This window comes from Poeciliopsis prolifica, unplaced genomic scaffold, assembly GCF_027474105.1.
Source record: "Poeciliopsis prolifica strain line A6 unplaced genomic scaffold, Auburn_PproV2 SCAFFOLD003, whole genome shotgun sequence".
In the NCBI taxonomy this organism is placed as follows: domain Eukaryota; kingdom Metazoa; phylum Chordata; class Actinopteri; order Cyprinodontiformes; family Poeciliidae; genus Poeciliopsis; species Poeciliopsis prolifica.
The window spans coordinates 12,828,427-12,855,873 of record NW_026562378.1 but is presented as its reverse complement, the minus strand read 5'-3'; the positions used below and the strand labels follow the sequence as shown (position 1 = coordinate 12,855,873).

Below are 27,447 nucleotides of genomic sequence, written 5' to 3'. Positions count from 1 at the left end.
TCCATGTCATTGCAAATCCTGGTGAACTGCATCTATTTAAGCTAATCCTCATTTATCTTTCCACCACAGTAAGTGAGAAAAAAATGCATTTTTTGTCATATCTAAGTCACAGTGAGACATTATGCACTTGGACTTGATTATTTACCTCATGGAGGCAAAATGTGTTACAGGAAATAGGTTGTTCAAATTCAGCTGATGAGTTATGATCGCTTTGCAAGTGTTTACTTAGTGGTGTCAAGGCATGGAGTATCGAGTGTGGGTATCAGAATATCTTGAATGAGCATTGTAAGACATTTGAAGGTGGTTTAACTTGAGAATGAAAGTCAACCTGCTGCCTTCAAAATGCCAATTCAGTCAATAAGAAAACTGATTTTGCTTTAACTCAGAAATTAATGTTCATGAAGTTGATTTAACAACAAGAAACAAGTGTCTAAACATTGTATTTTTTAGCTAGTAGATTAATGATAGTTCATTAATCTTGACTTGTGAATTTTAACTTAATGTTGTAATTTAAACCAAATAATTATTTCACAATATGAAAGGAAAAACACTGCCCTCACTCTAGTTAAAGATTACACATTTCTGTATTATTTTTACTCATCTTATCAAGTTAATATAACTAATTATTTTACTTAATTTAAATTATTGTTTAAAAATTCTTGTTTCAAAATACAAAAATGACATTTCTGATCTGATAATGAATTTTATTTAACATCACAGGACATTATGGTCATGATTTGCAAACTGAAAATTGGATTAAAATAAACATTTGCCTTAATAAAACTCAAGAGTCAGATCAAAGTAATGCACTTCTATCTCAAGGTACAACAATTGCTTTTTTAATTGCTAACCTTGAAACTCTAGTTTATTCAACTCTTTAACAAAATTAATAACAAGTTAACACAACTTACTGCCGTACATTTATCTTTCACAAACACACACATTTAGGTTCAAAATCTAAAACCTGCTAAATTTATTTGACTTCAAGAGAACATAGGAGACGCAACTAAATACGGCTCAAATGTTTCACATTGTTAAAGCTTCTTGAATCATCTGCTCTCAGCTGCTTCTGGATTTGTATGCACACATTCTCAGTGTGTTTGCTTGTTTTAAAAAAGGGGCCAATTTACTCCCCTTAGATTTGGGTCTAGTGAGCCGACTTGACAGAGAGTCGAAATGATGCTTGTGCAGAAGAAGGGGGTGAGACAACTTCCTCAACGCTAAAGAGTTTTAAAGAGTGTTTGCTTGGTGATTTACAGTGCTGTCAGCTGCCCCTAGCTCCCTTTAAACATCATCAGTAGCATCCTCTGCCTAATTAGGTTACTTCATCCAGCTCTGTGTGATAAGACTCTGTAATTATCCCTCGTGTAGCACAGTGCCAGCTCCTGTAATTCTTCTATTTTTAAGCATTACCATGTAGCAGGGCATGATTAGGCATTTAGTCAATTAAAGAGGCTTGAACATACACTCTGAGGTGCTCTGAAAAATGTACAGTATTGTACAAAGGCTTTCTATATTATCATAGTGAGGAAGACTTATGTATTTTTGCATTATACGATTATCATTGTGTGATTAAAATGTTACAGTTTCAGAAAAAAGTACATTATTGTAATTAATTTTTGTCTTAACAGAATAGAAGTAGTTATTCCAACTTTAAAGGTGAAGGTAAAGGTAATTTTATTTATGTAGCACATTTTCAGCTACAAGGCAAAGTGCCTTGTACAAAGTGCTTAAGTACCTACTCTATACAACATTATCACTTCGTTTTATCCTGATCCTAATGGAATAACACAGTTCATTACAATAAACCTTAGGAATCCCAGTAATAGAAAATCTTTGTGCTGTTGAGAATGGAACATCATATATCATTATGTGGACCAATCTGTTCTTGTCTAAACACCTAAACAAGCTGAAGACACAGTATTCTAACTTCTCATGTTGTTGAAACTCTGCTAAGAAGCTATTAATCCCAAAAAGATTTTTCCTCCTTTGCAGTCCCCCTTAAAGATACCTAATTATAAATTTAATCGTCATTTGTCCTTTGCATTTTCTTCTTTCAAAGTGCTGTGATCTTGGCTACCATGCCAGTTTGGCGCGCACCTTCAGGACGTACCTGTCTGCGGAGTACAACCTGGAGACTTCGCGCCACGAGGGACTGGATATCATTGAGAATGCTGTGGACAACCTGGACTCTCGCAGTGATAAGCACAAGATCATGGATATGCATAACCAGGTGTTCTGTCCTCCGATGCGCTTTGAATACCTGCCACACATGGGAGATGAGGTGAGAGGATCTAAATGCTGTCATTCCCCAGATCTGGCTTTTTGTAAGGTAACTCTAAACACTTTGGGTTGTTTTGCGTAACCCAATCCGTTTGTCCTCCGTAGGTGTGCCAGGTCAGCGCCCAGCAGCCGGTACAAACTGAGCTCCTGATGCGCTACCACCAACTGCAGTCTCGGTTAGCAACACTAAAGATCGAGAACGAAGAAGTAAGGATTTATGAGATTTGTCTGAATGCTTCTCATTTTCCTTAGACTACCACACCGCTGAAGGGTAAAACACCAAGTAGAATATCTACATCACCATCTGTTCTCTTTACTCCCCAATTCCCTCAGCTCCGCAGGAGTCCAACCCTGTATGTCCCTCAGACTGGCTGTTTTGTCAAGAAGCCAAGGTTTTCTTTTATAAGGAGCAGACTGATGTAAATAGAGGTGGTAATGACTCTGGAGCCCTATCTTCTCATGTTGTATTCACAGAGAAAATTGAACAGCCACGCCATTACTGGGAACGACATTTATTAATCAAAAAGCCTCTTTGTCGGGTCAAAAACATTGTGGTTCATCACAGTCTAATATGGGCCTGCAGGATGCTCTCAATTTATGCCTTTATTACGTTCTAATCTACCTAATTCAGGTCACTCTAGGATGATTTATTATTATCATCAAATCAAAATTCAAAACAGTTCCTATAATTGAACTCCTGATTTTAAAAAACCAAAACATTTTGTTATCTTCCCTCCGTCCCACACGCTGCTGGTAACCAGGTGAGGAAGACCTTGGATGCAACCATGCAAACACTCCAGGACATGCTGACAGTGGAGGACTTTGACGTGTCAGATGCCTTTCAGCACAGCCGCTCCACTGAATCCATCAAGTCTGTGGCCTCTGAGTCATATATGAGCAAACTCAATGTAGCCAAGAGGAGGTCAAACCAGCAAGAGACCGAAACTTTCTACTTTTCGGTGAGTCTGTGTCGACCCGTCTACTTCCTAATGACCATCGGCCCGCTGTGAGCAACACTCTGCTCTTCCCCATGCTCTGAAATGTGGAAGAGCAGACTTGGAATTACAATAAATTACATTTCTGCCATTTCTTTGATCCTGGACTATTTAACTTTTATGACAGATTAACTACGTTTGACTCCTTTAACTCATTTTACTTCCATCTCACCTCCTAGAAATTTAAAGAGTACCTGAACGGCAGTAACCTCATCATCAAACTGCAGGCGAAGCATGATTTACTGAAGCAGACGCTGGGAGAAGGTAAATAGACTTTTTATTTATCACACTTGGTTTTTTAAAAACGATCAAAAAAATTTTGGTTACATTTATTTAGGGGTACAGATAATTATAGCCACATTAATTTTAAAAACAGTAGTTTCTTAGCAAGGGTTTTTCTCCAACGCATAAATATATTCAAGTTAAGTAATTTTTGCTGTGAGATTATGCTGATTTATTTTAGGTCTTTCTATTCTTCTTTAATATGGAGGCCAATCAATTTGTTTGTTTCCATTTCCACAAAAGGCTTTTTTTTTTAAAGGCAGCAGGGAACAGAAAAAAGAAGTGAGTTTCAAAAGGAGTTATATCACACTGTAAACAGACCATAGTTACTTTGAGGTGTTAATTTCTCTTTCTGCTATCTCTGCTGGTCAGTGTTGTCTTCTGAGTGAATATACTCACTAGTCACTGCAAGAGTTTCCATTTCCAAGCTGTAGGGGAACGGATCACCTTGGCTCCACCTATTTCCCCAGGGGCCGTCGTTCATCACGACTGTCACCTCAGTTGTGATGAACAGCTTTACACCCAGTCAATCAGCTGGATCAAACCAGGGCCCATTTCTGCAGCTGCTCCTCCATCGGGGGTGCACCTAATATGAAAATGGACAGCTGAATTTCTCACACAAACTCAGCATATATTTCAATTTATTTCACGCTCAGGACCCATTCATTTATGACCTCAAATTGCCCTTTTTGGTTCCATGTTGGCAAAATATTATAGTCTTTTTATTCGCATAAACACTTTATTCTGTGGTCAAGTGTCCACAGTGGAGCAGCTGAGAGAACGCAGGAGCAGACCATATGGTGCCAAAAAGGTACCACCCATGTTTAATTATTTAGTCGATAAATTACGGTTGAGTCGTGCTCATTAGCTGGCTGCCTCACACTCAAAACAGGGTGTTTGTGCATGTGTGTGGGTGGTGTCAGGATGACAGGGAACGAGATGAAACTGGTTAGTGCCACATGGCGTTTACATCTTGCTGTGTGTGTTAATAAAAACATAATATCAAGGTCTGGCACCAAGTGGTTATGTGCTAAATATATATGTATGTATTTATCTCAACCTAAGTTTCACAAGTGGCCATTCAGTCTATTTGTTTTTGTCTTGTCAAAAGTTGATTACTATTTCGAACGTTTGAAAAGGTTTTCAAGTTTGAGGTGAGCAGTGTAAAAGTAGAGATGGCTTTCTCTTCATGGATGTTTTGTGTGTGGAAATTTGAAGGTTTGAAGGCTTCTGACACTTGCAAACATTTCAAACAAGTTCATGTTGAAAGCAGAACTCAAGACGCTAAAATAAGTCTGCAAATACGCTAAAATGTCAGCAGGCTCTTGCAACTCTTGATTTTTTAAAGTATTAAGTTTCAGTTAAATAGGAGGGAAACCTTTGCTCTCTAACTTGGAACAAGGGCAAAGACCAGGACTTCTGAGTTAATGTTATTTTGAGAGATGAGTCTGAAGTTGAATCATCAAGACACCATGATAGATAACAGGAAACGTGTTTGGCTTAGACCAAATGCAGCAATCCAGGAGAAGAACCTCACACTAACATTGAAGTATGAAGGTGGAAATCGTTGGAGATACTTTGCTGCAGCAGAACCTGTCCAAGTCATAGAATCATTCAAGTCTACCGTGCATCAGAGGGAGCTTGAACGAAATATAACCGTCTGTAAACCATTTGAATCTGAAACATAATTTAATTCTCTGCTACTCTTTGACAGATTCAATGCTGTTTTAGGTCATCTTTATGTTGAAAGGTCCAGTTGTGCTCCATTTTTATCGTAAATGAAAAGTCTTGGGGCAAGTCCAGACCTTTATCCTTTTAAAATGTCGGTTGACTTGAAATGGGTTGTAAAAGTAAGGAACCACTCAAACATTTTATGGCTGAAATGAGGATCAAACGTTTCTTAGACTGATGTCACGTATCGGTGTAACGCAAGAAGACTCATCTCTCAGAAGTTATTTTGCCTAAAGGGAGTAACCAGCTATTAGAGGTGGGGTGTCATAATGTTTTACTCACTTTTAAAACACATTTTTGTTCAAATCTTTTGTTTAATGAATGAAACGAGGTTATCAATCTGTGCCTGTGCTGATGGGAAAGCCACAACAAAAGGCTCGGTGAACCAGTACAGACATCATTCAATGTCACCACAGATGGACCCTCCCGCCACAGCCTGCACACACGGCAGCTACCCCAGCTTCATCAACTCCAAGAGAAACGCCTGAGATTGTTTTAGGGGGGCCTCTTGTGTCCCCTGGGGCACAATGACTGTTTGCTGGTTTTGTCCCTTGAATGGTGTTAGCAAAGCTCTATTTATTTTGCTTTGCTCATTCTGTCTGTTTTGAAATCCTTTAGTGGGACAGGACACTGATTGGACTTTGCATAATGTGCAACATAAAGAGACAAGAATATAACAAGTTCCTCTTTTGTTTTTTCTTCAGGGGAAAGAGCAGAGTGTGGAACAACGAGGTAAGATGTCGGTCCTAGTCTCAGCTTTACTGCTATTGCATTTGACTCAAATAATAAAAAACGTGGTTCCAGCAACTTCAAGACTACCTATTCGCAAGTTTGGAAAAACAAAAAAAAAATGATTTAATTACTTTAAAAACAATTTTGTTTTTAGGCATTTTACCTTGTATCCCTTCCCTAAAAGATTTTCTTTTTTTCATCCATCCATCCATCCATCCATCCATCCATCCATCCATCCATCCATCCATCCATCCATCCATCCATCCATCCATCCATCATCCATCCATCCATCCATCATCCATCCATCCATCCATCCATCCATCCATCCATCCATCCATCCATCCATCCATCCATCCATCTATCCATCCATGTGTGTAGGAAATATGTATGAACACCATAATTCTAACACAGTGATCAGACAACCTTATTTATTATTTATCTTCCTAATTTGAAGTTTAATTTTTAATTACAATGTACAGAATCAAATGTAAAAAATCCTAAATATCATATGATTTTAATGTATTTGTTTTGAAGTATTTTTCTAAGCCAGATTCTTGTGTTTCATTTTTCCTCAGTCAAATTTCTGTGAAAGTTTAATATATCTATAGCTTTTGATTAGCAACTATGTCTGTTATTTTTATTTTGCTTTCTCCCTTTTCACATTGTGGTATTTTTGTCCCCCTTGTCAATTATTCCTAGGCCGCCCACCCTTCCCCCTAAACCACAGAAAATGCGGAAACCTAGGCCACGCTCCATTTTTAACCATAAACTGTTTAACGGCAATATGGAGACCTTCATACAGGTACCCCTGGTGGTGTTGGTGGTGTTGTATGACTGAGCATCCCCTGAGGATCTGAGGGAACGCAGCCAGAACCTTCACTGTTACTCTCTCACAAAATTGAGCTTTCCGCTCCTCCCTTTTCCAGCTGGCTTTTGGTTATAACACCCTGATTTAACCTCTAAAGCTCCTTCCTTCCATAGTCCTGCTGGTATATATGGACACAGTAGCTATCAATCGTCCCTTTATTTCCCTGCAGAACAATTTAGTGTCTTCAGCTTCCTGTCTAAACCCAGTCAGCCTGTGATGGCTGAGATACAGGAGAAATCTGCATCTTTGCTCTGTTCCTTTCTGCACCCAGTCCTGACTGCACTCTGTAGCGTCCTTTTGTCAATCCCTGTGTTTAACCGCCCTTAACCCACAGCAGGGTCAATAACAATCTGAGTTTTTCTTCTAACCCTGTGGTTTCTCTGTCTCTTCTTCCTCTGCTTTGCTGCTTTCTTTCCCAGAGGAAGAAGGAATGCCCGTACTCGTATTCAGGTATCACTGTTAGTAAAGAATGTGGTTCTGGCTGGAAGGGACACCAGACTATTCGTATACTAATACTATTTATTCATGTTCCTCTACTGTGCTGCACTTGAGAAATATTTTGCATAACTTCAGTTTTTTTTTGTCGCTTTGCTTCTGTTATCTAATAAAACATGTCCTCCTTGTTGTGTTTTACATATTGCACAGTTAAAGATTGATATGCATGCCAGATGGCTCTGATACAGTGCTTGCCAAAGTTTTTATATTTCTTTGAACTCATTTACATTTTTATGCCACAACCAAAAATTTGAATGCATTTTATACAGATTATATGCGATTGAACAAATAGAGATGGGAGACAAATAAGAAGTTTCTTTTCAAATAAACATCTAGTCTCTCATACATTTGAACTTACCCCCTTTATTCTGGTACTCCTAAATCCAGGGCAACCAGTTATACTCAGAAATCACCTAATTATTAAAGAACTCTGATTTTTTCAAGAACATTAGTGAAAAAAAAGCATCTTGAAGACCAAGAAACACAGGGAGAAAGTCGTTAAAAGCCTTAATGTAGGGTTAGGTTACAAAACAATAACTTAATTTTTAATATCTTACAAAACACCATGCATTATATTGTTTGAAAGATAAAAGAGGATACCAGCAAACTTACCAAGACATTGACATCCAGCAAGTCAAGTAAGCAGAGCATTAACCAGAAAAGCAGCCAAAAAGAATCACTTTTAGATTATCTCTTGACACATTTTGGAAATTTGAAATAGAGGTAAGAAGAAAAGTCCTTGTTGAAGGAAACATGCAAGACGTTCTGTTTGCAGTTTGCCAAAAAAGTTTTGCATCAGAGAAGATGCAAGCATTGGCTCAGAAGGTCCTGAATGCTTATGCATGCCACATTTTTTTATTTGTAAAAACAAATTAAAACCACACATCCTTTCACTTCTACATCCCAATTGAGGAGTACTTTGTGATGACCAATGAATTCTTTTGCAAGCCACTGTACATGCAGCAAGAATCATTATTTACAATTACAATATTCATAAGATGGAATGTGTGTCTTTTATATCCTTATATTTTTCTTTTGTCTCACAACGTTTCAGGATTCAGGCCAACCGATTCCGCTTGTTGTTGAAAGCTGCGTCAGATACATCAATCTCTACGGTAAGTTTCATTTCGTGCTTTTATTGCTGTTTCCTCAGAGCAAAAAGGCAGTAAAAAGAAACAATAAAATAAGTTCATTGTGCTTCTGTTAACCTTTACAATTGACAAGAACTGACCGCCACACTCTTTGAAGCTCTCAGCTGGCTGACTGTAACTTGACAACAGATCACATACAGAGTTTTGAGTCTCCCAACTAGTCTTTGTTTCATCGGGTTCAGTCCGCCCCCTAACCTCTTTAGACTTTCTCCCTGTCTACCTTCACATCTGTCTTCAGCTCGTTGCTGTGGCCTGCAGGCCTCTGCTCTGGATCTGGACCTAATGAAACTACAGAAAACTGATTAGAACCCTCTAACTAAAACCACATGCTGCCGGCTCACTGAGGGGGCCCTTGCCTGGAAAAATACGTATCTCTCTCTTTACGACTAGATTACATTTCCTGCCCTGTGTTATATGTTTCCAAAGCTCTGTCATGAAGCTGGTGATGTGGTTTCAAGATAGTGACAGCCAACGTAGTTCTAAATCAGTGAAATCTGGTTTGGATTTCTCCCAGGGTTGCAGCAGCAGGGGATATTTCGCGTGCCAGGATCACAGGTGGAAGTCAACGACATCAAAAACTCATTTGAAAGAGGTGAGTTTTTTATCTCCAAAGCACTTAAGCAGGACAAACCAATTCAGACCAAAGTTTGGTTCATCAGATGTTGTTCTCTTTTAGGTGAGGATCCACTGATTGATGACCAGAATGACCATGATATTAACTCAGTGGCAGGAGTGCTGAAGCTGTATTTCAGAGGGCTGGAGAACCCGCTCTTCCCAAAGGAGCGTTTCCTGGATTTCATCTCCACCATCAGTGAGTCAGCAGAAAAGACTTAAACAAGATGGGGATGAAAAAAGAAAAATTGACACCTTACGTTTTCTTAAAAATAAGACTGTGCCATTCCCAACATGGACCTAATCATACCACCATGTGGCTACGATCTGCCTCAGAGAACCAGGCCGATAAGAATAGTTTAATACACAATTACCAGAACTATTTTCCAGGTCTGGATAAACATGAAAAAAGAATAGAAAAAATATGAGGGAAATATTCACATTTCTAAACTCTATTTCCAATCCCATCATTCACTTCTGATCTCAGATTATTTCCAGACTATACTCTCAGGCCTGATTGGTAAAAAAAAAAAAAACATAAATAAAAACTGGGAACTAAAAAAAACTTTACCGTTTTAACATAAATATTTGTAGTAATTACAAATCATTCAATGTTCTTTTGCTTAGCAAGTAGCCATGTCAAAGTGAAATTATTTTAATTGATGTTTGCCATCTTTTACTTTCTGCTGTTTCAGAGCTGGAGTCAGAAGCGGAGAGAGCCCATCACATCCAGCAGATAGTCGTTACTCTTCCTCGGACCATCATAATCGTCATGAGATACCTTTTTGCATTTCTCAATCAGTGAGTTTTAGTCCTTAAACCTCAAGTTACAAGTCCTCCTCTGTAACAGCGTGCAAAAATGAGTTTGTGCTTTACATAGTCCCGACAGAGGATACGACATTGAATCTTGTGCCTTATTTTGCATGCAAATGTAATTCTCCTCTGTGTTGAACAAACACCAAATAGATTGCAAGTAAAGGAAAGAGACTCGATATACCAAATATGCAATCTTACATGTGTTTGAGAAGTTATGTACAGATCTGAAAACTCATATCTTTCTGCAGCGGTGTAATATTTCTCTCATAACAGATGTTATTAATGCCACCTTCACTTGCTGCCTGCAGATCAAAGACACTGACTTTATATATTGTGCTCTGTTGGAGCGATTCCAGCTGCACTGTTTCTGCCCACACTTAGCCTGTTAATAATGTGCAAAGACTGATTATGATTTCCTGTTGCTCCACTGAAAGATTTGGTTAAAAAGGGTTACTCTGTAGTGGAAGCTCTATAAGTGGATTTCAGTATGTTGGATGATTGCAAATGCTTTTAAAGCAAATGTCACGGCTGTGAATTGAAGCATGTGAAACTGTGTTCCTTTGAAACAAAGTCCCTTTGCAAGATTTATCTTTTATCACTGTTCCTTTCATAGAAAAGCTCTGATCTTTCCCGACAACTCCACATAAAACATCCTCAATTTACAGACATGTCTTTCTTCTTTCAGCAGATTTTTTCAGCTGCTTTTTAGTCTCTGCAATTTTTCTTGCTTTTAAAGATAAAGTACTGCTCCCTTCAACAATATCACAAACCAGCCATATACAGGTGGAATCATCAACCTCTGCTTTCTTGTTCCTCAGTCTTTCCCAGTACAGCGATGAAAACATGATGGATCCCTACAATTTAGCCATCTGCTTCGGCCCCACTCTGATGCCCATCCCGGACGGCCAGGATCCTGTGGCGTGTCAGGCACATGTCAACGAAGTGATCAAGACCATCATCATCAACCATGAAGTCATCTTCCCAAATCAGCGTGAGCTGGATGGGCCAGTCTACGAGAAGTGCATGACGGGTGGGGAAGAGTACTGGTGAGTGGTGCCCTTATCCGGGAATAAACTTATAAAAATCAGAGTAATTTTCCTATTCTCCTATTTGTCGCTAAGACAAATAGGAGAATTACTATTTTCATGAGTTTGTGCATGAAAATAGTTTTGGCTGTTTAAGTTATTAGTGATAAAATTTCACTTCACATTTCTTTGTGTAGTGACAGTCCCCACAGTGAACCAGGAACCATCGATGAAGTTGATAATGGAACTGAGCCACACACTAGTGATGAAGGTAAATACACTGTTGAGGTGTTAAATAGCAAGATGCATTATGATATGTGTATGCTTTCAGCTTTAATGGCATTTGAAACAAAAGCCTCTACAATAGAAGGCTTTTGACTGAGATTTAGGTCTCAGTCCCTGAACCTGAATCCAGTAGAAAACATGTGGAGTGAAGAAACATTGAGCGAAGCTCCAGGAGAAAAATGGTCACAGTTTCCTCTCACTGTCTGTTCCAAACTTGTGAAATTCTGTAGAATCCTGAGTGCTGTACTTTTATTTGCTTTGTTTGTTTTTTGAAAATAAGGGTTGTTCAAATAACTAACACTAGTACATTTGCAAAAAAAATAAAAAAAAGTTAAATAAAAAATTAAATTACAAAATAAACTAACAGATTCTTCCAGTGTGACTCTGTGCTACTGCAATAAAAGACGAGTTTGTTTTAATGCGTTCTACACATATTTACCAGTGTGGCCAATAAATGCAGGAGGCACTGTACAACATTTATTTTAGACAAGAGAACATCCTTTCAGACTTTTTGGCTCAAAATACCTTGAAGGCTTGTCGTATCGACTATATTTCCACTCTTGAGAATGTGCAGTATGAGCTGCAGCAGCTTCTGAAGGCAAAAAGGCTTAGGTGATGTTTGAAGCTAAAGGCAACTTGAGTAAACAGTGCTGGCATGCAGTGTAGTCTTTTTGATCTGTGTTGCTGTGTGTATGTGAGCGCGTGCCTCCCCCCTCTCCGCGCTGACTCTTTGTTCGCTGTTATTCAGCGATTCTCTCGGGACATTCTCCTTTGTATAGTGTTTCCTCGCTCGTCCTCTGAGCTTTGAATACATAACCGGGCCAGGCACAGGAGCCACAGTGTTGCTTATAAACTGAGGGATCTCTCCAGTGCTGTTTCTTAAAATTTCAGCTTTGTAAATGACATTTTTTTTGGAGGGTGTTAGAAACTCTCTATCTATTATATTTTCTTGTTCTCACTTGAAAAAAGGAAGCAAAGCCTTTCTGGTCACCCTTCATACATAACAGTTTTTAGTGTCCTCTGGCAGTAGCTCGTTTTTCATGAAAGCAAAACAGGCTCATGTTAATTGGGAGCGAATCCCCTGCAGTGGTGAGGGTAGCATCTGTCTTTTAATTTAGGTTGCATTTGAACTACAGCTCGGTTCCATTTTGCCTCAAACGGCAGCTCAAACATCCATCTCTGGTGGGTTAAGAACATCAAACTTTCTGGGCGTTTTCTTTTTAAATTGTGTCTTTCCTGCTAACATATGACCGCTGTTGAACAGTTAACTTTGACTGACCCCTGCTGGCCTGTGGAACACACTGCAGGGCACTTTTTTAGCTGAGACGTAAAAAAAAATGTTTTCAAAATATAATTTATTCACTTGTTTAATTTTTTTATTGGAAAAAACAAAACAAGCATGTATGTGAAATGTCTATAGTGAAATAATTTTGAATTAAATTTTCATTTCATCTTCAGCCAATGTAAAGACAATTTTCAAAAGGTTTCTATTTAAGCACAGATTATTATTCCCGCTGTGGATAAATTAACAGTGTTATATTATATGATATTAAAAATAACATCAAAATAGGCACATATTCCTTCAATTTGAAGTAAATTATACAATCTTTTATTTGTAAAACAATGCATACAGATATCTTAGCTAAAGGAACCTAAATGTGAAAAAAATGCAATTTGCATGGCAATTTTCCCACATGCATGTAGGCCAATTTTTGTCTGTTGGCTTAAAAAAAGTAAGCCAGTATGTCTCTAGTCATGTGTTGCTTCTTTTTCTGAAATATATCTTCTGTAATTTTGCTCGCCTGTTGTTTCAGAGGTCGAACAAATTGAAGCCATTGCCAAGTTCGACTACACAGGACGCAGTCCCCGGGAGCTGTCCTTCAAGAAGGGAGCATCTCTTCTTCTGTATCACCGGGCCTCTGAGGACTGGTGGGAGGGTCGTCACAACGGCGTGGACGGCCTCATCCCCCATCAGTATATTGTTGTGCAAGACTTGTGCGTAACAATGTCATCAGTTTTAGCAGTGGTTATGTTTGAAAAGGGACTTTGCAGGGCCTTTATGAAGGTCCGCTGAATAGATCTGACTGTGCTGTTTCAGGGATGATGCCTTCTCTGATAATCTCAGCCAGAAAGCAGACAGTGAAGCCAGCAGTGGACCACTACTGGAAGAGAAGGGTTCCTCCAAAAATGACGTCCCATCTCCGTGTGAGCAGTCAGCAGATTACAACTTTGGAGGAGTCATGGGGAGGTGACAAAAATATAAAAGCCACATTTTAAGTCCTAATGGTTTGATACTGAAGTGTTTCTAATTGATTTGTCTGGCTTCTCCTCTCTAGGGTCCGGCTACGATCAGATGGCGCTGCAGTCCCGTGCCATCGGAGCGGCGGTGCAGAGACCCACAGCCCAACCAGAGTACCTGACACTCCGCCGCGTGCTGCTGCCTGTCCCAGCAGTCCTCATAAAATATCCATTAGCAAAGCTCGCATGGAAAGTCCAGAGAAAAGGCGACTTGGCACTTTTGGTAGTGCAGGCAGTATTAACTATCCGGATAGGAAGGCATATCCAGAGGGCCACCCTCTGAGACCAGTGCCAGGGGCCACTCGCCACAGCAGCCTGGGGGACCACAAAACACTGGAGACCGAGGCTCTGGCTGAGGTAAGACATTTTTTACCTTACAGCAACAAACTTTTATCTTCAGTAGCTTATTAGTATTTGTACATGACTTCAACAAATCAAAAGCAGACATCAGCCTAAAAAGCAACAGGCTGGACAATGAGGACATGAATCATAGAAGAGGCCCAAAATCATTTTGGAGGAGCTGCAAAGAACAAACAAGTGACCCTGAAAATGATTGTTGACAAAAAACTATAAGTGCCATTTGACATCCAGCAGGACAATAAAACTAAGAGCCCATCCTGAACTGCAGTGACATAGTTTTGATCAAATCCAAATCCACATGTTCAATAGCCTAAATCCAGAGAAATATTTTCTAATGTATTTTCTCGAATGCTCTTCATCAGCACTGAAGTTAAGCTTTTTTTGAGTGAAATCTCTCTAGATGTGTAAAAATAGTAGAACTTAACTCTTAAAGACTTTACAGCTATAATTGACAGTTTACAAAAAGAGAGATCAAGGGGTATGAATACTTTTCTGGACACTGTCGTAAATCTTGTTTTTTTAAAACAAGATTTAGTGTAATGTGTGAATAAGATCTACAGTTCATAAATTAAACTTAACAGGGTCCTTCTATTTTTAAGGTGCTTTAAAACAGTCTTGAGTATCAAGTTCTGTATCTGTCTTTTTTCAGGACATTGAGAAGACCATGAGTACTGCACTCCATGAGCTACGGGAGCTGGAGCGCCAGAACACTGTGAAGCAGGCCCCCGATGTGGTCCTGGACACCCTGGAGCCAATGAAGAACCCGGCGAGCTCAGAGACGGGCAGTCCGCTTCACACCATCATGATCCGTGACCCGGATGCAGCCATGCGACGCAGCAGCAGCTCCACCTCTGAGATGATGACCACCTTCAAACCCGCCCTGTCCGCCCGGCTGGCCGGAGCTCAGCTGCGCCCCCCGGCCATGAGACCGACTCGCTCCGCTCCGACGCAGCACCGCTCGAGCAGCTCCAGCTCTTCGGGGGTTGGCAGTCCTGCTGTGACTCCCACTGAAAAACTGTTTCCAAGTAACAGCTCAGCCACAGGGTCCAATGTCAATGTTTCAGGTGATACTGGGGATAAGACTGGCAACATGTAGTAGAAGTGGAATCTGTTGTAGAAGGGAGAAAAGATGATCAAAACAAGAAAATATTCCTTAAAGTAGAGAAAAATATTGTCCTCACTGTACAGGAGTCTCTGGGTTATCATGGTGACAAAGCAGCAGACGATGCTGTAGGGGTTTATTGTCATACAGCTCTTTGAAACTTGACCTACTGTGTAAAAGACTATGTAAACTTCAGTTATACCTCAGCTTCAACAGAAATCTATGGCCATGCTCTCGTTTCAGAGATTTGTTGAAGGCCATTGAAGCAATACTTGAGTGGAAAAAAAAAAGATTCCCACTCGTGACATCCAGTCCAGCTGATGTTTTCCATCTCTCCTGTATGATAACACATCACATGGACGAGTGTCAAACCACTAAAACACATCCTTTGTTTACCGTCCAGGGCTCTGACCTTATGGCTCTGCATACAGGTGCATCTTGATAAGTTAGAGTATCTTTAAAAAAGGAATTTATCTTAATAATCATTTCAAAAACTAAATTGTATTTATTCATCACACACAGTTGTTTGTTTCTGTTCATTTCTTAACATGGTTGTGGCATGCAGCTCTTAAAAACCCCAATGTTCAGTTTCTCACAAATTACAACATCACCTTTGGAAAAAAAAAAAATAATAATTTAGTCCAGAAACATTACCTTGCTATAAAGTTAGTGAATATCCGTCTTGGATCTTTCATTCTTCTTTTGTCTATGCACTTGATATGCTTTGTGGTATTTGGGCCTGAAGAATTTGTTGGCTAATCAAGCAAATGGTGCCGTGACTATCAAAGCAAGTATTCATACTTTTGGCAGGTGTGGAAAACTTTTGACAGAGTGGACCAAAACTAACATTATCATCACGTATCCACTTACTACCACTGACTGACAAAACCTCACAATAGACCTCAAATAACTTAATGCGTTTCCTTCCAGTACCTTGTCCTTCCACTTAACTTTCTTCCACTTAACTTTCTAATAATACGCCTGGATACCTTTATCTTCTGTATTAATTAAATTGTATTGCATACCCTCCTTCTGAACATTGGCTGGATTGTCTGCTGCCAAGCTGTCCAAGTCATTAATCTGAAGCTTGATTTTAAAAGATTTAACATATTGTTGGTCTCATGTCATATCACATTTTTTGAGAAACAAAATTTCAGGTTTTTACTAGCTGTAAACCATTATTTTGAAAATGATAAAAAGTTAACACTTCAAATGTATAACTTTGTGCATAAAGAATGTCTGTTGTACTTTCAATTCTCTAATTATATTAAATTAATATATTTACTTTTCAAGGATGTTCTTAGTTATTGAGATGCACTTGTACAAACAAACCTACCTAACATCATTATGTTTTCTGGTTTTAGTACAAGAACAATGTGACACCAGGGCGATATTTATTTCTGCATGCATGGAAAGGAGAGCAAAGGGCAAACTTGGGATGGAGCTTGTTAACCATTGTGGAAACTTCTATATATTAATCACTATGAAGGAAAAAATGCAACAAGCTTAAATTATCCAACATTTCTAGGAAAAAAAATGCCTTGTTATCTTTATGTGTTGGATTTAAAAATTGGCATGAGTGTGGCAACACTGCAGCAGATGAAGCATTTTGGCATGAAGAAACTTGACAAATCAGTGCCATGGTACTAGAGCAAAATATTTTCCCCCCATAATGCATGGTTGGACAGAGCAGACTGAACACGGCCCTGTCCGCGGTTTGTTCTCATGTATATGAAATGCAGAAAATGAACAAACCACATAATGAAGGAATCCTGTAGGGAACTTGTACAGACCATAGAGCTAGTAATTTGTAAGTGTTTTATCGTGTACAGGTTGAAACAAAAGAAAACAAAGATGGGTTGACCTGCGCTTAGATCTTAAAACACATTTGTATTATTTTCAGTAAATTACAAGGAAATTATTTGATAGAAAAATACAGTTTAGATCTTCTACAATGTACTCTGTAATTAGAGTGTGTTTGGAAATACTGTAGCATTAAAGAGCAAAGGCTGATTAAAGGATTTTTTTAAAAATGTTGCTTAAAATATTTTCTATCTTGGCACCATTTTCATCTAGATTGTTTCATATTAAAGGTTTAATTTTTTTTTTTTAGTTACTTCAACATTTGTAAGGTTTTTTTTTTTTTTCAAATTTAATTTCCACAGTAAAATCCAGTATGGAGGTCAGAATTTGCCAAAATTGATTGAATAAATAAATCATTAAATTGTTACAAAATTCTATAAATAGTAAATTAAAAATGGAAAGAGTTACATTAATCATTTTAGACATGTGTAATTAAGAGTGTCATAAATATGTATTTTATAAAATAAAATAATTATCTCACTATTTATAGTTTTTTTTATGGCTATTTGCTGTAATAGATCAGAAATGTTTTGTTTTTTTATCCGTCAGTCAGTAGTCAGAGCTCCCATTGGTCCTGTTAACTAATTAAGACTGGCTTACTCTGCAGGCTCACCAATCAAATATATATATATATGATGATTTTCTTTAAAATTGTATTTGTAGACACATTTATTTATGTTTCATATGTATTCATTTCCAATGTTATATTTTCAGCTATAACCTATATATTACCAAAAAAATCTGATGATTTATTTATTTACAACTTTATGGCATTTTGGACCTCCATAATCCTGATAAATGTGAGAAGTTTCTATTTTTTATAAATGGCTTAGTCCAGTGTTAGCAGACTATGCTATTTACTCCAAGCCTTGTGTTTATCGTGTGGCTGACACAATAATGCTCAGAGTTAATACCATTCCAATGTTTTTATTGCTGGATTCGATCCACATCACAATATGTCAGTGTTTAGATCTGCTGTAACTTCTGTCTTTTGACACATGTAGTGCAGAGACCTTGTAACCTGCAACCCAAAGAGCCTGCTCAGTTCTGCATGTTTGCACTGTAATGTGGGGTTCATGATATCAGACTCAGTGACTGTATTGTGGTGCCTCTTCGTGGTAAAATGCATAGATTGAGAACATCTGGACTAAAAAGTTCCTCTTATTTTACAGGGTTGAAAATATTCAGTTAAATAAAATGTTGGTGCAGTTGCTTCAGTGAATGGAAAACTGTCCTAAAAGTGCCACAATTCAAAAAGTAAGTCATAAAATAGATATGTATCATTGTGATCATTTAGATTAAATTATACATAGTAGATGACTAAATGTTCATGATTTTTTATGAAATAATGATGTAGTTGTGCTAGTCATTAAGTAAGATATTTAAAGCTCATTTAATTATTTCAGTGTTATGGACAAGGTGATTGACCTGCAATGAAATTACTTTGCAGATTAACCAATTAAATGTTATTGTCTATAACCTTAACCCTAACCCTAATGATTTTAATTATTTCATTAGAAACTGTAGATCAGGAAATCTGGATTATGAGTTCAGATGCACAGTTTACTTATTTCATAAATTCATTAATTAATTGTGGTTTTAAAATGCTTTTTACACATTCATATCTATATGCATATTTGATTCACAAATGATTTTCTTGTTGGATTTTGGCACTTTTGGTTTCCCATAGATTTGGGTGATGATTCCACCTATCTCAGATCCTACACTGGGTACTGATTTCACAGTTCGACCACAGATACACCATGCAGACTGGAAATATTTACTGGATGTAAATTTAACTTTTCAACTCTCATTAAAGGATGTATTGGTGTTTCTGTGGCTTTGTTGTTGAGAAGAGTAATCTTCTGAAGCTAAAGTCAATGCTGTTTCAAAGACAGAAAGCGCCCTCTTCTGGTTCTTACTGGTATGATTCTGTGTAGTAAACCAGCTATCAAGTCATCAAGGGCATGATGGGAATTATCTGAATCTATGACGCTTAAACTGATCCAATAGGTTTTTATTGTTTTCCTTTCATGTATTTCAAATCTTTTTAAATCCATGAGAAAGAAAAGTTCCATAAAGTATTTGATTACATGAATGAAGCATATTTAACACTTTGTCTTTATTTATGTGTAAGTAGAACACAACATTTGAGTGCCTTTTGTGCACAATAAACATTTTTTTATTAGAATTCAGCTTTTTGTTCCTTTTTTACTTTTATACTGTAATATGTTGCCTATTGGTTGCCATGTTATTTCAAAGTGATGTTTTCTTTTCGTCCTACTTTCTATTGCTACTCAGCTATCAAGCCACAATGAATCATGGAGGATTCATAAAAAAAGAAAAAAAAAGAAAACGCTCATCTAGACTTGTGTGAATTCAGGGTAAGCTGAAAAAAAATAACTGCTGTAAACATAAACTACCAGTAAAAGTTAAAAGATTCATCTTGAATGTTTCTTTTTTTCCCCTACTATTATTTACTCTGTGATCTGGCTGTGCTGATGTTGAGGCATTAGCTCCTGTTCTTTTAAAGATAAGTTGTTGTGGTGTTGTTGGCAATGGCTGAAATGATTCAGACTTTCGTTGTGCGTTCGCTACAAGGCACCTGGTGCGCTCTCATTTTCCCTGTACATGTGATGTGATGTATCTGTGGTTCAAAAAGATGGCATCAGAGTCAAAGAGCAGAGCGAGGCCCTGCCTGGGACTAGTGTGAGAATCACTGTCACACTGTTTTACCTTCTCCTTTACCTGTTTGTCTGGTGATGCTGTTTGTTGACGAGTGTCTGGTTGGTTGAAACCTGTAATGTAGTGTACTGGATCCCACTGACCGGATGTTGAAAACTCCTGTGTCAAAATAAAACCATAAACCTCTGTGATCTGCTTTCTGACTGAGTTTTTTTTGTTGTTGTTGATCTAGAAAATTAATTGTGTGGCAAAAATCCTAGTGCTTAAAAATCATGTCCAGTTGTCAAACAAAAACAGCAAAAAGTTCAAATTAATAAGAAAAAACACTTGAAATGTACACAATATAGTTTCACCTTTTGAGTTGAAATATTGAAATAGTATTTCTTTGTACTTCTAAGCCTAGTTTTTATCAATTTCACCACTAATATATAGATTATAACAAAGATAAAATGAATTGTTTATTAAAGCTACATTTAATGGAAATTAGATAACATTTTTTTGAACTGTGGTGGATCTCACGTTAGTCATCTTGCCTAAATTATGAATGGCCATTTACTCTTTTGGCAACTTTCATTTCCTCTTTTTCAACAGTGGTCATGAAAGAGTTCAGCTTTCAAGTTTCCAATCAGATCCATAAAATGTGGTTTCCCTCATCGTTCTTTACTCTGGATCTTGACATTGATAGTGGGGACATTATCCTCTGAAAAAAGCAAAGTTGTGCCAGGTCTTTGGTAAAGTATCCGGGCAGACTTTTACATTTTTTCAAGAGTCATATGTCTTTCATTTAATTCTCTGTTTTGAATACATGAGGAATGCTTTTAGTCATTTTTCCCATCTATCATTGTCTTTCTTAAAGCCTCTTTCGGGATAACATTTTTTAGTCTTGGTCTAATATCTGCAGGATCTCCCAGCTAACTCTTCTGACATACTGTGTTTTCTTTTTCTTTTTTTTGTGTTATTAAGCTTTAATAAACTCACATTAGAAATGCTTTTTGTTCTCCCTTTTCAGGCTTTGGGCTTCTGTGAAATGCTTCTCCTAAGTGAATACACATTACAGCTGAAGATAGCACACAACCTCAATTCTTTATGTAACTTCAGCAGAGATGCATCTCCACAGCCCTCATTTTAAAACTGTGACCATTCTTGTCTAAAATTCTCATTATATTTATGTTCAAAACTGTTTTGTAGTTCAACCTTTGACCACATGATGGAGAAACTGCAACAGAGAAATTGTTCGTGATTATCAGCATTAAACTGCTCGTCATTTTTCATTTTATTCTTTAAAGGTTCACTAAAGGTGAGGTGGATATGGCTATACCTTCAGTTTCGCAAAAGCATTTGCATAAATTAACTGATTACATCTCTGTGGGGAATTGGCTTTCTAATCTATTGGAAAAGGGCCTCACACCAGCAGAGCAGGGTATAAACAAAATTCAATTTGTTCCACCTGAGAAACAGCTGCTCAACAGGAACATGTAAAACAAGCAGCTGGGTTGACGTTTTTCATCAGCCTCGAAGGTATTTCACTGAGAGACATGATGGATCTCACACGATCATGTTCTCAAAACTCTTGTGCTGATGGGCATCAAATACATACATGTGAAGTTGTAGAGTCAGGTTTTAATATTATGTCAGTGTTAAAGAGGTTGCAGTGACACACACAGATACACAGTTAAAGTGTTTTTTTGTTAGAAAAACAATCCAATCTACTTTTTTTTTTTTTGGTGAGATATTTTTGGGTGTTCATCAACAAATTATTGTGCTTTTCTATTAAAGTGGACCTGACTCAAAAGGCTCATTTTATAACAGAAACATATTGGCTTAGATAAACACTGGAAGAACTTATTGTGATGCAATTATTTTCACAAAACTTTTTTTCTCATCATCCAGAAAATGTGAAAAATAAGTTATATAAGTTCTCGATGGCGGCTTAATTAATGCACAAATGAAGGTCAGCACATCAATGACATGTTATCGCTTTCCAAGAGTCAAAGATCAGCTAAATTATTACAGTTTCTTCTTTGAGCCTTCAGCGACTTGTAGTTCCTCTGCGGTTTAAATATCTTGAGGACTAATGTTAAACCTTGGACGATTTCTTAGAAATCTTTATTTGTAAGAGTTACAATAATGCAAATAGTTCTCTACTAACATGGAAACTGGTACCTTTTTAGAAAACTATAGTTTTTCTCAGTGTTTGGACTGAAATTACTTGTTTTCATTTGGCACTTGACATGCTGGGATCAAAGCAGAGACTCTCTAGATGATAGTCTAGGCTAGATCAAAACACATTTCCAAGAAAAAACTCAAAATTAGATTTTTCTCTCATATTTAGCAATCTCTGGGTATCAGACAAAGATCTGAGTGGAATCCAGTCCAGTAGACGCTGCACTGAGAACAGTGGGCGTATCTTTGATGTGTTTAAAATGTTAAACTTTTTTATTTTTTCTGTTTGTGCGCATATTTGAATCAAATTGTGCCTTGGCAATGCATTTAGCTGAACTCGTTCAAAAGGTTTTTAAGGTCACAGAAGAATGGCAAAAGCTCCAAATTCTGTGAAATTTCCAGTCATGTCTGCATCTTTGAAGTGCAGTAGTGCAGCAGGGTCCTGTTCATATTGCATGCATAATCAATTAAGCTTGAGGACGGAAAGTCACAGACATGTTGGCATGTGTCGTCACTGTTGTGTAAACCTTTAGCCAGAGACAGAAACATACAATATGCCACATACACTACAAGATGAGCTCAAACATTAATTGGGATTAAACTGCATGGGAGACATCAATGGTGTATGGGTAGCGCAGAATGCATAAATACTGTGTAACATCATGATACAGTTGTACTGAGGCACACATTTTTGACCATGATGATAAAATTAGACATTTTATTCTGTTTCGTAGCTGTTCAGGAATTATTTCAACACTTGCTTTATTCTTGTAATGTTCAAACTTTCCTGACCTTCAAGCTGTGGGCAGAACCTTTGCATAAAGAAGAAAAAAACTCAAGCAGCATAATAATTTTCTCAGAATTCACTGATGTGGCAGCTGACAAGTTTCTTTTGGTTCAGTGAGGCTAAATCTTCAAGGCCAAGTGGGATATAAGATCAGGACCTTGCAAACTTACTCAAGTTCTTTTAGACCTATTTTTTTTTATTCAACTTTGATACTTCAGTTGTATTCATAAATTAATTCCAGAGTTCATGTATTTCAGTAACTTATTTCACAAAGTGAAATAAACCAGATTAATTAAACAGACTCATTTCAAGCCTTTATTTCAGTCAATCTTGCTAATTTTCCACTTAAAGGTAATGAAAATGCCACATTTAAGATTCAAATATTCCATCAGACCAATAGAAAATAACTTCCATCATAAAGATAGGTGAGCTTAATGAAAAGTATTACCATCTGCCCGAAGGCTATTTTCAAAAGGTACCTTCATTGAATATAAATGTAAGTAGAAAGTCATATATCATGACAAACTAAGAAAAAGGAACGTGTATAGTTCTCATTCCACAGCATCTTTAAATACTGTGTTACTGGTATCCCTCTGACTTCATCTTTTTTCTCTAATTCTCCATGGTGGCCACCATTGTTAAGATGCCAAGCAGGTTTGGCCTTGTGCACTGGGTAACACAGGGTTAGATGACTCAGTGCTAAGGATCTCATTAGATACAGACACACCAGTCGCAAAGAAACAATAGCATACCACTGACGAGGCCAAGCACAGTACAGGACTACGACACCTTGTCAAGCAACCTCAACTATTAAATCATGTACTGAATTTGAAGCATGACGATACCACATTTCAGCATTTTAGCAGCCATGTTTGCAGATCTGATAAATTCTTAATGTTTTGTTGCCTGTGTTGTGATTCAACAGAGTTACTTTTCCATATCTAAAAATCAGCACAAATGGTGTTGCAAAGCAACTACATGGTCAGGTGAAAAAAAAATTTAAAATGCTGTGCAAAAACCTTCTCCTGTGCAGAAAACAATCCATGTTATAATCTTATGGATGCTTGGCTCCACATCAAGATAATACATGTGGGTGTAGAAAACCTTAACAAGGTTTCTTATCAATATCTCAGTCATGCCTTGTTTGTAGATAGAATATAAAAAAAAGTTTGACAAGAAATGTAGAAGAAATTGGTTAATTGTTCAATGAAACTTTCAAATGAAATAGGTAAAAAAAAAACATGTACACTTATAGTAATAGTAATCCCTTTCCTGCTGAGGGATGTAATTGAATGAATTATTATTTTTTTTATTTGTATATCACTTTACTTGCCTGTGGGACTTTGGATCTCCTGTCTGATGGGAGGAGGCTGACAGAGTGATGGAGGGGATAAAAGGATTTCTCTGTGAGCCACACAGTGCTCAAACTGATTGGACAGTTTGAGATGAATCAATTATTTTACTAGCTTGATTTGTAATGTTTGAGAGTTTTGTTTTCTGTGTGCTAACGATAGAGTTGGACCAAAATGTGATCTGTGAACATATATCACATCAGACAAAAACAAAAATGTAAGCACATATTGTATACACTTAGAAACTTTTGTGAATCAGGTGCAAAACTATTGAACACACACACACACACACACACACACACACACACACACACACACACACACACACACACCACACACACACCACACACACCCACACCCACACACACACACACACACACACACACACACACACACACACACACACACACACACACACACACACACACACACCGTGCTTTGTGCACTAGCCCTTTCATGCATAGTGGTCACTACAGTGGGTAGCTATCGAAAAGCCATTTTCTTGTGTTTCTTCTGGATTTTTATGTTATAAATGCTCACAGACCACTGAAGTGGACACTCATGCATCATTAAAATACATTATCAACAACTGGCTATCAGCTGTATTTTTGTTAAATTGGACGAATCTTGCAGGTAAAAAAAAGTAAACATTGTGACACCAGATACCCCTAAAGCACTATACTACTGATGTATTTTTCTAATAACTTTGTATTTGGAGAAAATTACAATTGATCACCTAAAATATATATATGTATATATATATTTTCCTACCTTTTTTTCAATCAATCAATAAAATTTTATTTGTATAGCACATTTCAGCTACAAGGCATTTTATGCCTTAAGAAAATCAAAAACAAATTTGGAAAAAAATCCTGACACAAAGGATCATAATTCATGCATGAAAGGGTTAAAGACAACCTTTTTAAACTTAAGTTCACAGAACTCTAATGTAAATCATCTGAAATTATGGATACTTTTTTGTCAACAATGAAAAATTAAATTATTCTAAAAATGAAAAACGATTTAGAATCATAGATTATTCATTACAATTCTTACAATTTTGTGTCATATGTTATTATTATTATTATTATTATTATTATTATTATTATTATTATTATTATTATTATTATTATTATTATTATTATTATTATTATTAAAAAGGAGAGTCAAGAATAAAAAAGTAAATGGTGAATCAATAAAATACAAATAAAAACTTAAAATCTATGTTGTTTATGTTTGGATTTTTTTGTACAAACATTTAAACAGCCACTGGATTATTTTTTACAATTTTTCTAATTTACATGAATGCCACGATTTAAACAAAAATGCTTCAAGCAGTCACATTTTTAGTTAATTAAAAGAAAAAGTAAGCATAAAAGTTATATACCAGTCAGATTAAGCACTATGCCAGTTTCCCTTTTTAAGGATAGACCTCCACATAGACCAAAAGGATTCCACTCTACAGTTTCTTTGGAAAGTGCATTATCCAACCACACAGTCACTGATCTGGATGATTATAATCTTATTTTTCAATTGAAGAAACCGAAACTTGAAAACAAACAAAAAAATATATAATAATAAAATGATCAAAATACCAAAAGACATTGAATGAGGTATTTTGAACTTGTAAGTTCAACGCTACAAAAACTGTTTAGAAACTCTGGACTGACCAAATTTATCAAAGATTACTTGGAAATGGGTTTAATCTGTAACACAATACCAGTAAATCTGAAACCTGGAGTCTAATCACACAGGAATTCAATGCATTATGTCATCTCGCTAATATATGTCTGCTTGGCTGAGTAACCAATGGATAAACACTCCTATTGTCCAAACCCATCAGTGTCTCTACAGGCTGATGAAAATAGACAGAGGTTGATCAGACTCCAGCTGAAATGCTGAAGCAAAGCAGCTTATTGCTGAGTTCATGTGATGTGACTGAATACGGCATTTTTAAAGCTTTAATTTGACTTCTGCAAACCTTTGTCTCATCACAAAAGCTTGGAAGAAACTTGGACGAATACATTTAAAATAGAATTATGGTTAAAATTAGAAGAGTCTTTGTCTCCTCCATAAAGTGCTTTGCCAGAATACAACTGACATTTCCATGGTCATAGCTATACATTTCAGATTTACTTGAAAGTCAGGAAAGGGAAGTTCGGCTGGATTACTCCATTCACATGCAGGGTAACTGAAAGCTATTTAATGAAAAAAAAATATATAAAAAAACACTGGACAGACAAAACAGCCTCTCTAGACTCCCCTCACACACAAAGACGGATCAAATAGATGTAAAACATGTTATCTGCATTAGAAACAAAGCATCTCATAAAAGAAAATGGAAGATAATCACATAAAGGAAAGAAAAACTTAAATGGCAAAATTTCCACACAGTCTAAGGTCATTAGAAATGATGAAGCTGCTCTGAAAGTAGACTAATGCTGGAAGAATATCAGTTTCTTACATTTCTGTCAGACTGTAATTCTACATAAAGAAAAATAATGTATAGCATTAACTATAATAATAATAATAATAATAATAATAATAATAATAATAATAATAATAATAATAATAATAATAATAATGATGTGTATTTAGTAAAAGACAGCACTTCTTTGTATCCATTCACCACTTTCAGTCCCAGTTCCTCTGATAAATGCCAAGCAACTGTACCAGTGAATGATTCAGTGTTTTTTCCCTGAAGGCTAAATAATTGGTTCAGTGTTGCTGCAGGCATATTCCTCAGTGCTGACAGTGTGGCAAAGATTGTGTAGGTCTTACTATGAAGAAGTGAGAGTGCTTTCCTTCATGAAAAGTGACTGACACATGAAGAGGTATACATCCTAATGCTTGTGGTGTTTTTGTGTATTTAGTTTCTTATTAGAATTATTTCATTTAACACGATGCCTAAAATTCTCAGGTATTTTTAGAGAACGTTGGGCGTTTTACGAGTATTTTAATAACTGCTTCATATTAGTATTAATGAGAAACAGAATATTTTTATTATGTTTTTACAGATAATTGTAACTGCAAAACCAAATGCTAATTCAAAACACTTTACTTTTGGTCATTTTCTATGTTTTATAAATGTACCTTCTGGTAAATGTATTCACCATCAAAAATGTGGTCACCTCACAAACAGAAGTATGGAAGCATTGAACTAAAGTCCGATTGAACAACAATGATGACAAGATTTTACTGGTTATTCATAGTTTCTCAGTCATTTAAATGGTACTCGTGAAGGACACTGAGAATTAAAAATCCACTTTAAATCCAACTCATGCATTGAAAACAACTGACTCTATAAATCAAACAGAGAAAGTCCAAGTGCCTTGTTAAGGATACATGATCAATGAAAGTGGAGTCAGTGAGGGCAACACAAGCTAAAAAGTGTCAGTGAGCAGTTGGACCAGATCGGCTCTTTATTTCCCCTCACAGCTAATTGGTAAAATCAAAGAACCAATGCAGGGATTTTACAGTCAAGGTCAGCGTTTTATCTGATGGCTCAGTACTTACAAAGCAATAAACTTAATTTGGACGTTCTGCAAAGTTCACTTGAGCT

The 27,447-nt window shown here is 37.0% G+C and overlaps 1 protein-coding gene across 2 annotated transcripts in view; it reads left to right on the top strand.

Annotated features, from left to right (window-relative positions):
- srgap3 (SLIT-ROBO Rho GTPase activating protein 3) overlaps window positions 1-15,985 on the top strand; it is a 57,440-nt gene extending 41,455 nt beyond the window's left edge. Inside the window, exons 7-22 of one of the 2 annotated variants that reach the window (XM_055025288.1) lie at window positions 2,063-2,284; window positions 2,389-2,490; window positions 3,045-3,242; window positions 3,458-3,542; window positions 5,996-6,023; window positions 7,311-7,341; window positions 8,441-8,501; window positions 9,052-9,129; window positions 9,214-9,348; window positions 9,845-9,950; window positions 10,784-11,011; window positions 11,188-11,261; window positions 13,090-13,270; window positions 13,374-13,523; window positions 13,612-13,930; window positions 14,583-15,985. In XM_055025288.1, coding sequence (XP_054881263.1) covers window positions 2,063-2,284; window positions 2,389-2,490; window positions 3,045-3,242; window positions 3,458-3,542; window positions 5,996-6,023; window positions 7,311-7,341; window positions 8,441-8,501; window positions 9,052-9,129; window positions 9,214-9,348; window positions 9,845-9,950; window positions 10,784-11,011; window positions 11,188-11,261; window positions 13,090-13,270; window positions 13,374-13,523; window positions 13,612-13,930; window positions 14,583-15,029 — 2,445 coding nt within the window. In that variant the 3' untranslated portion in view covers window positions 15,030-15,985. Of the gene's footprint in view, window positions 1-2,062; window positions 2,285-2,388; window positions 2,491-3,044; window positions 3,243-3,457; window positions 3,543-5,995; window positions 6,024-6,722; window positions 6,826-7,310; window positions 7,342-8,440; window positions 8,502-9,051; window positions 9,130-9,213; window positions 9,349-9,844; window positions 9,951-10,783; window positions 11,012-11,187; window positions 11,262-13,089; window positions 13,271-13,373; window positions 13,524-13,611; window positions 13,931-14,582 lie in introns of both variants that reach the window. The other variant, XM_055025279.1, reaches the window with a different exon arrangement.
- The last annotated feature ends 11,462 nt before the right edge of the window (window positions 15,986-27,447 follow it).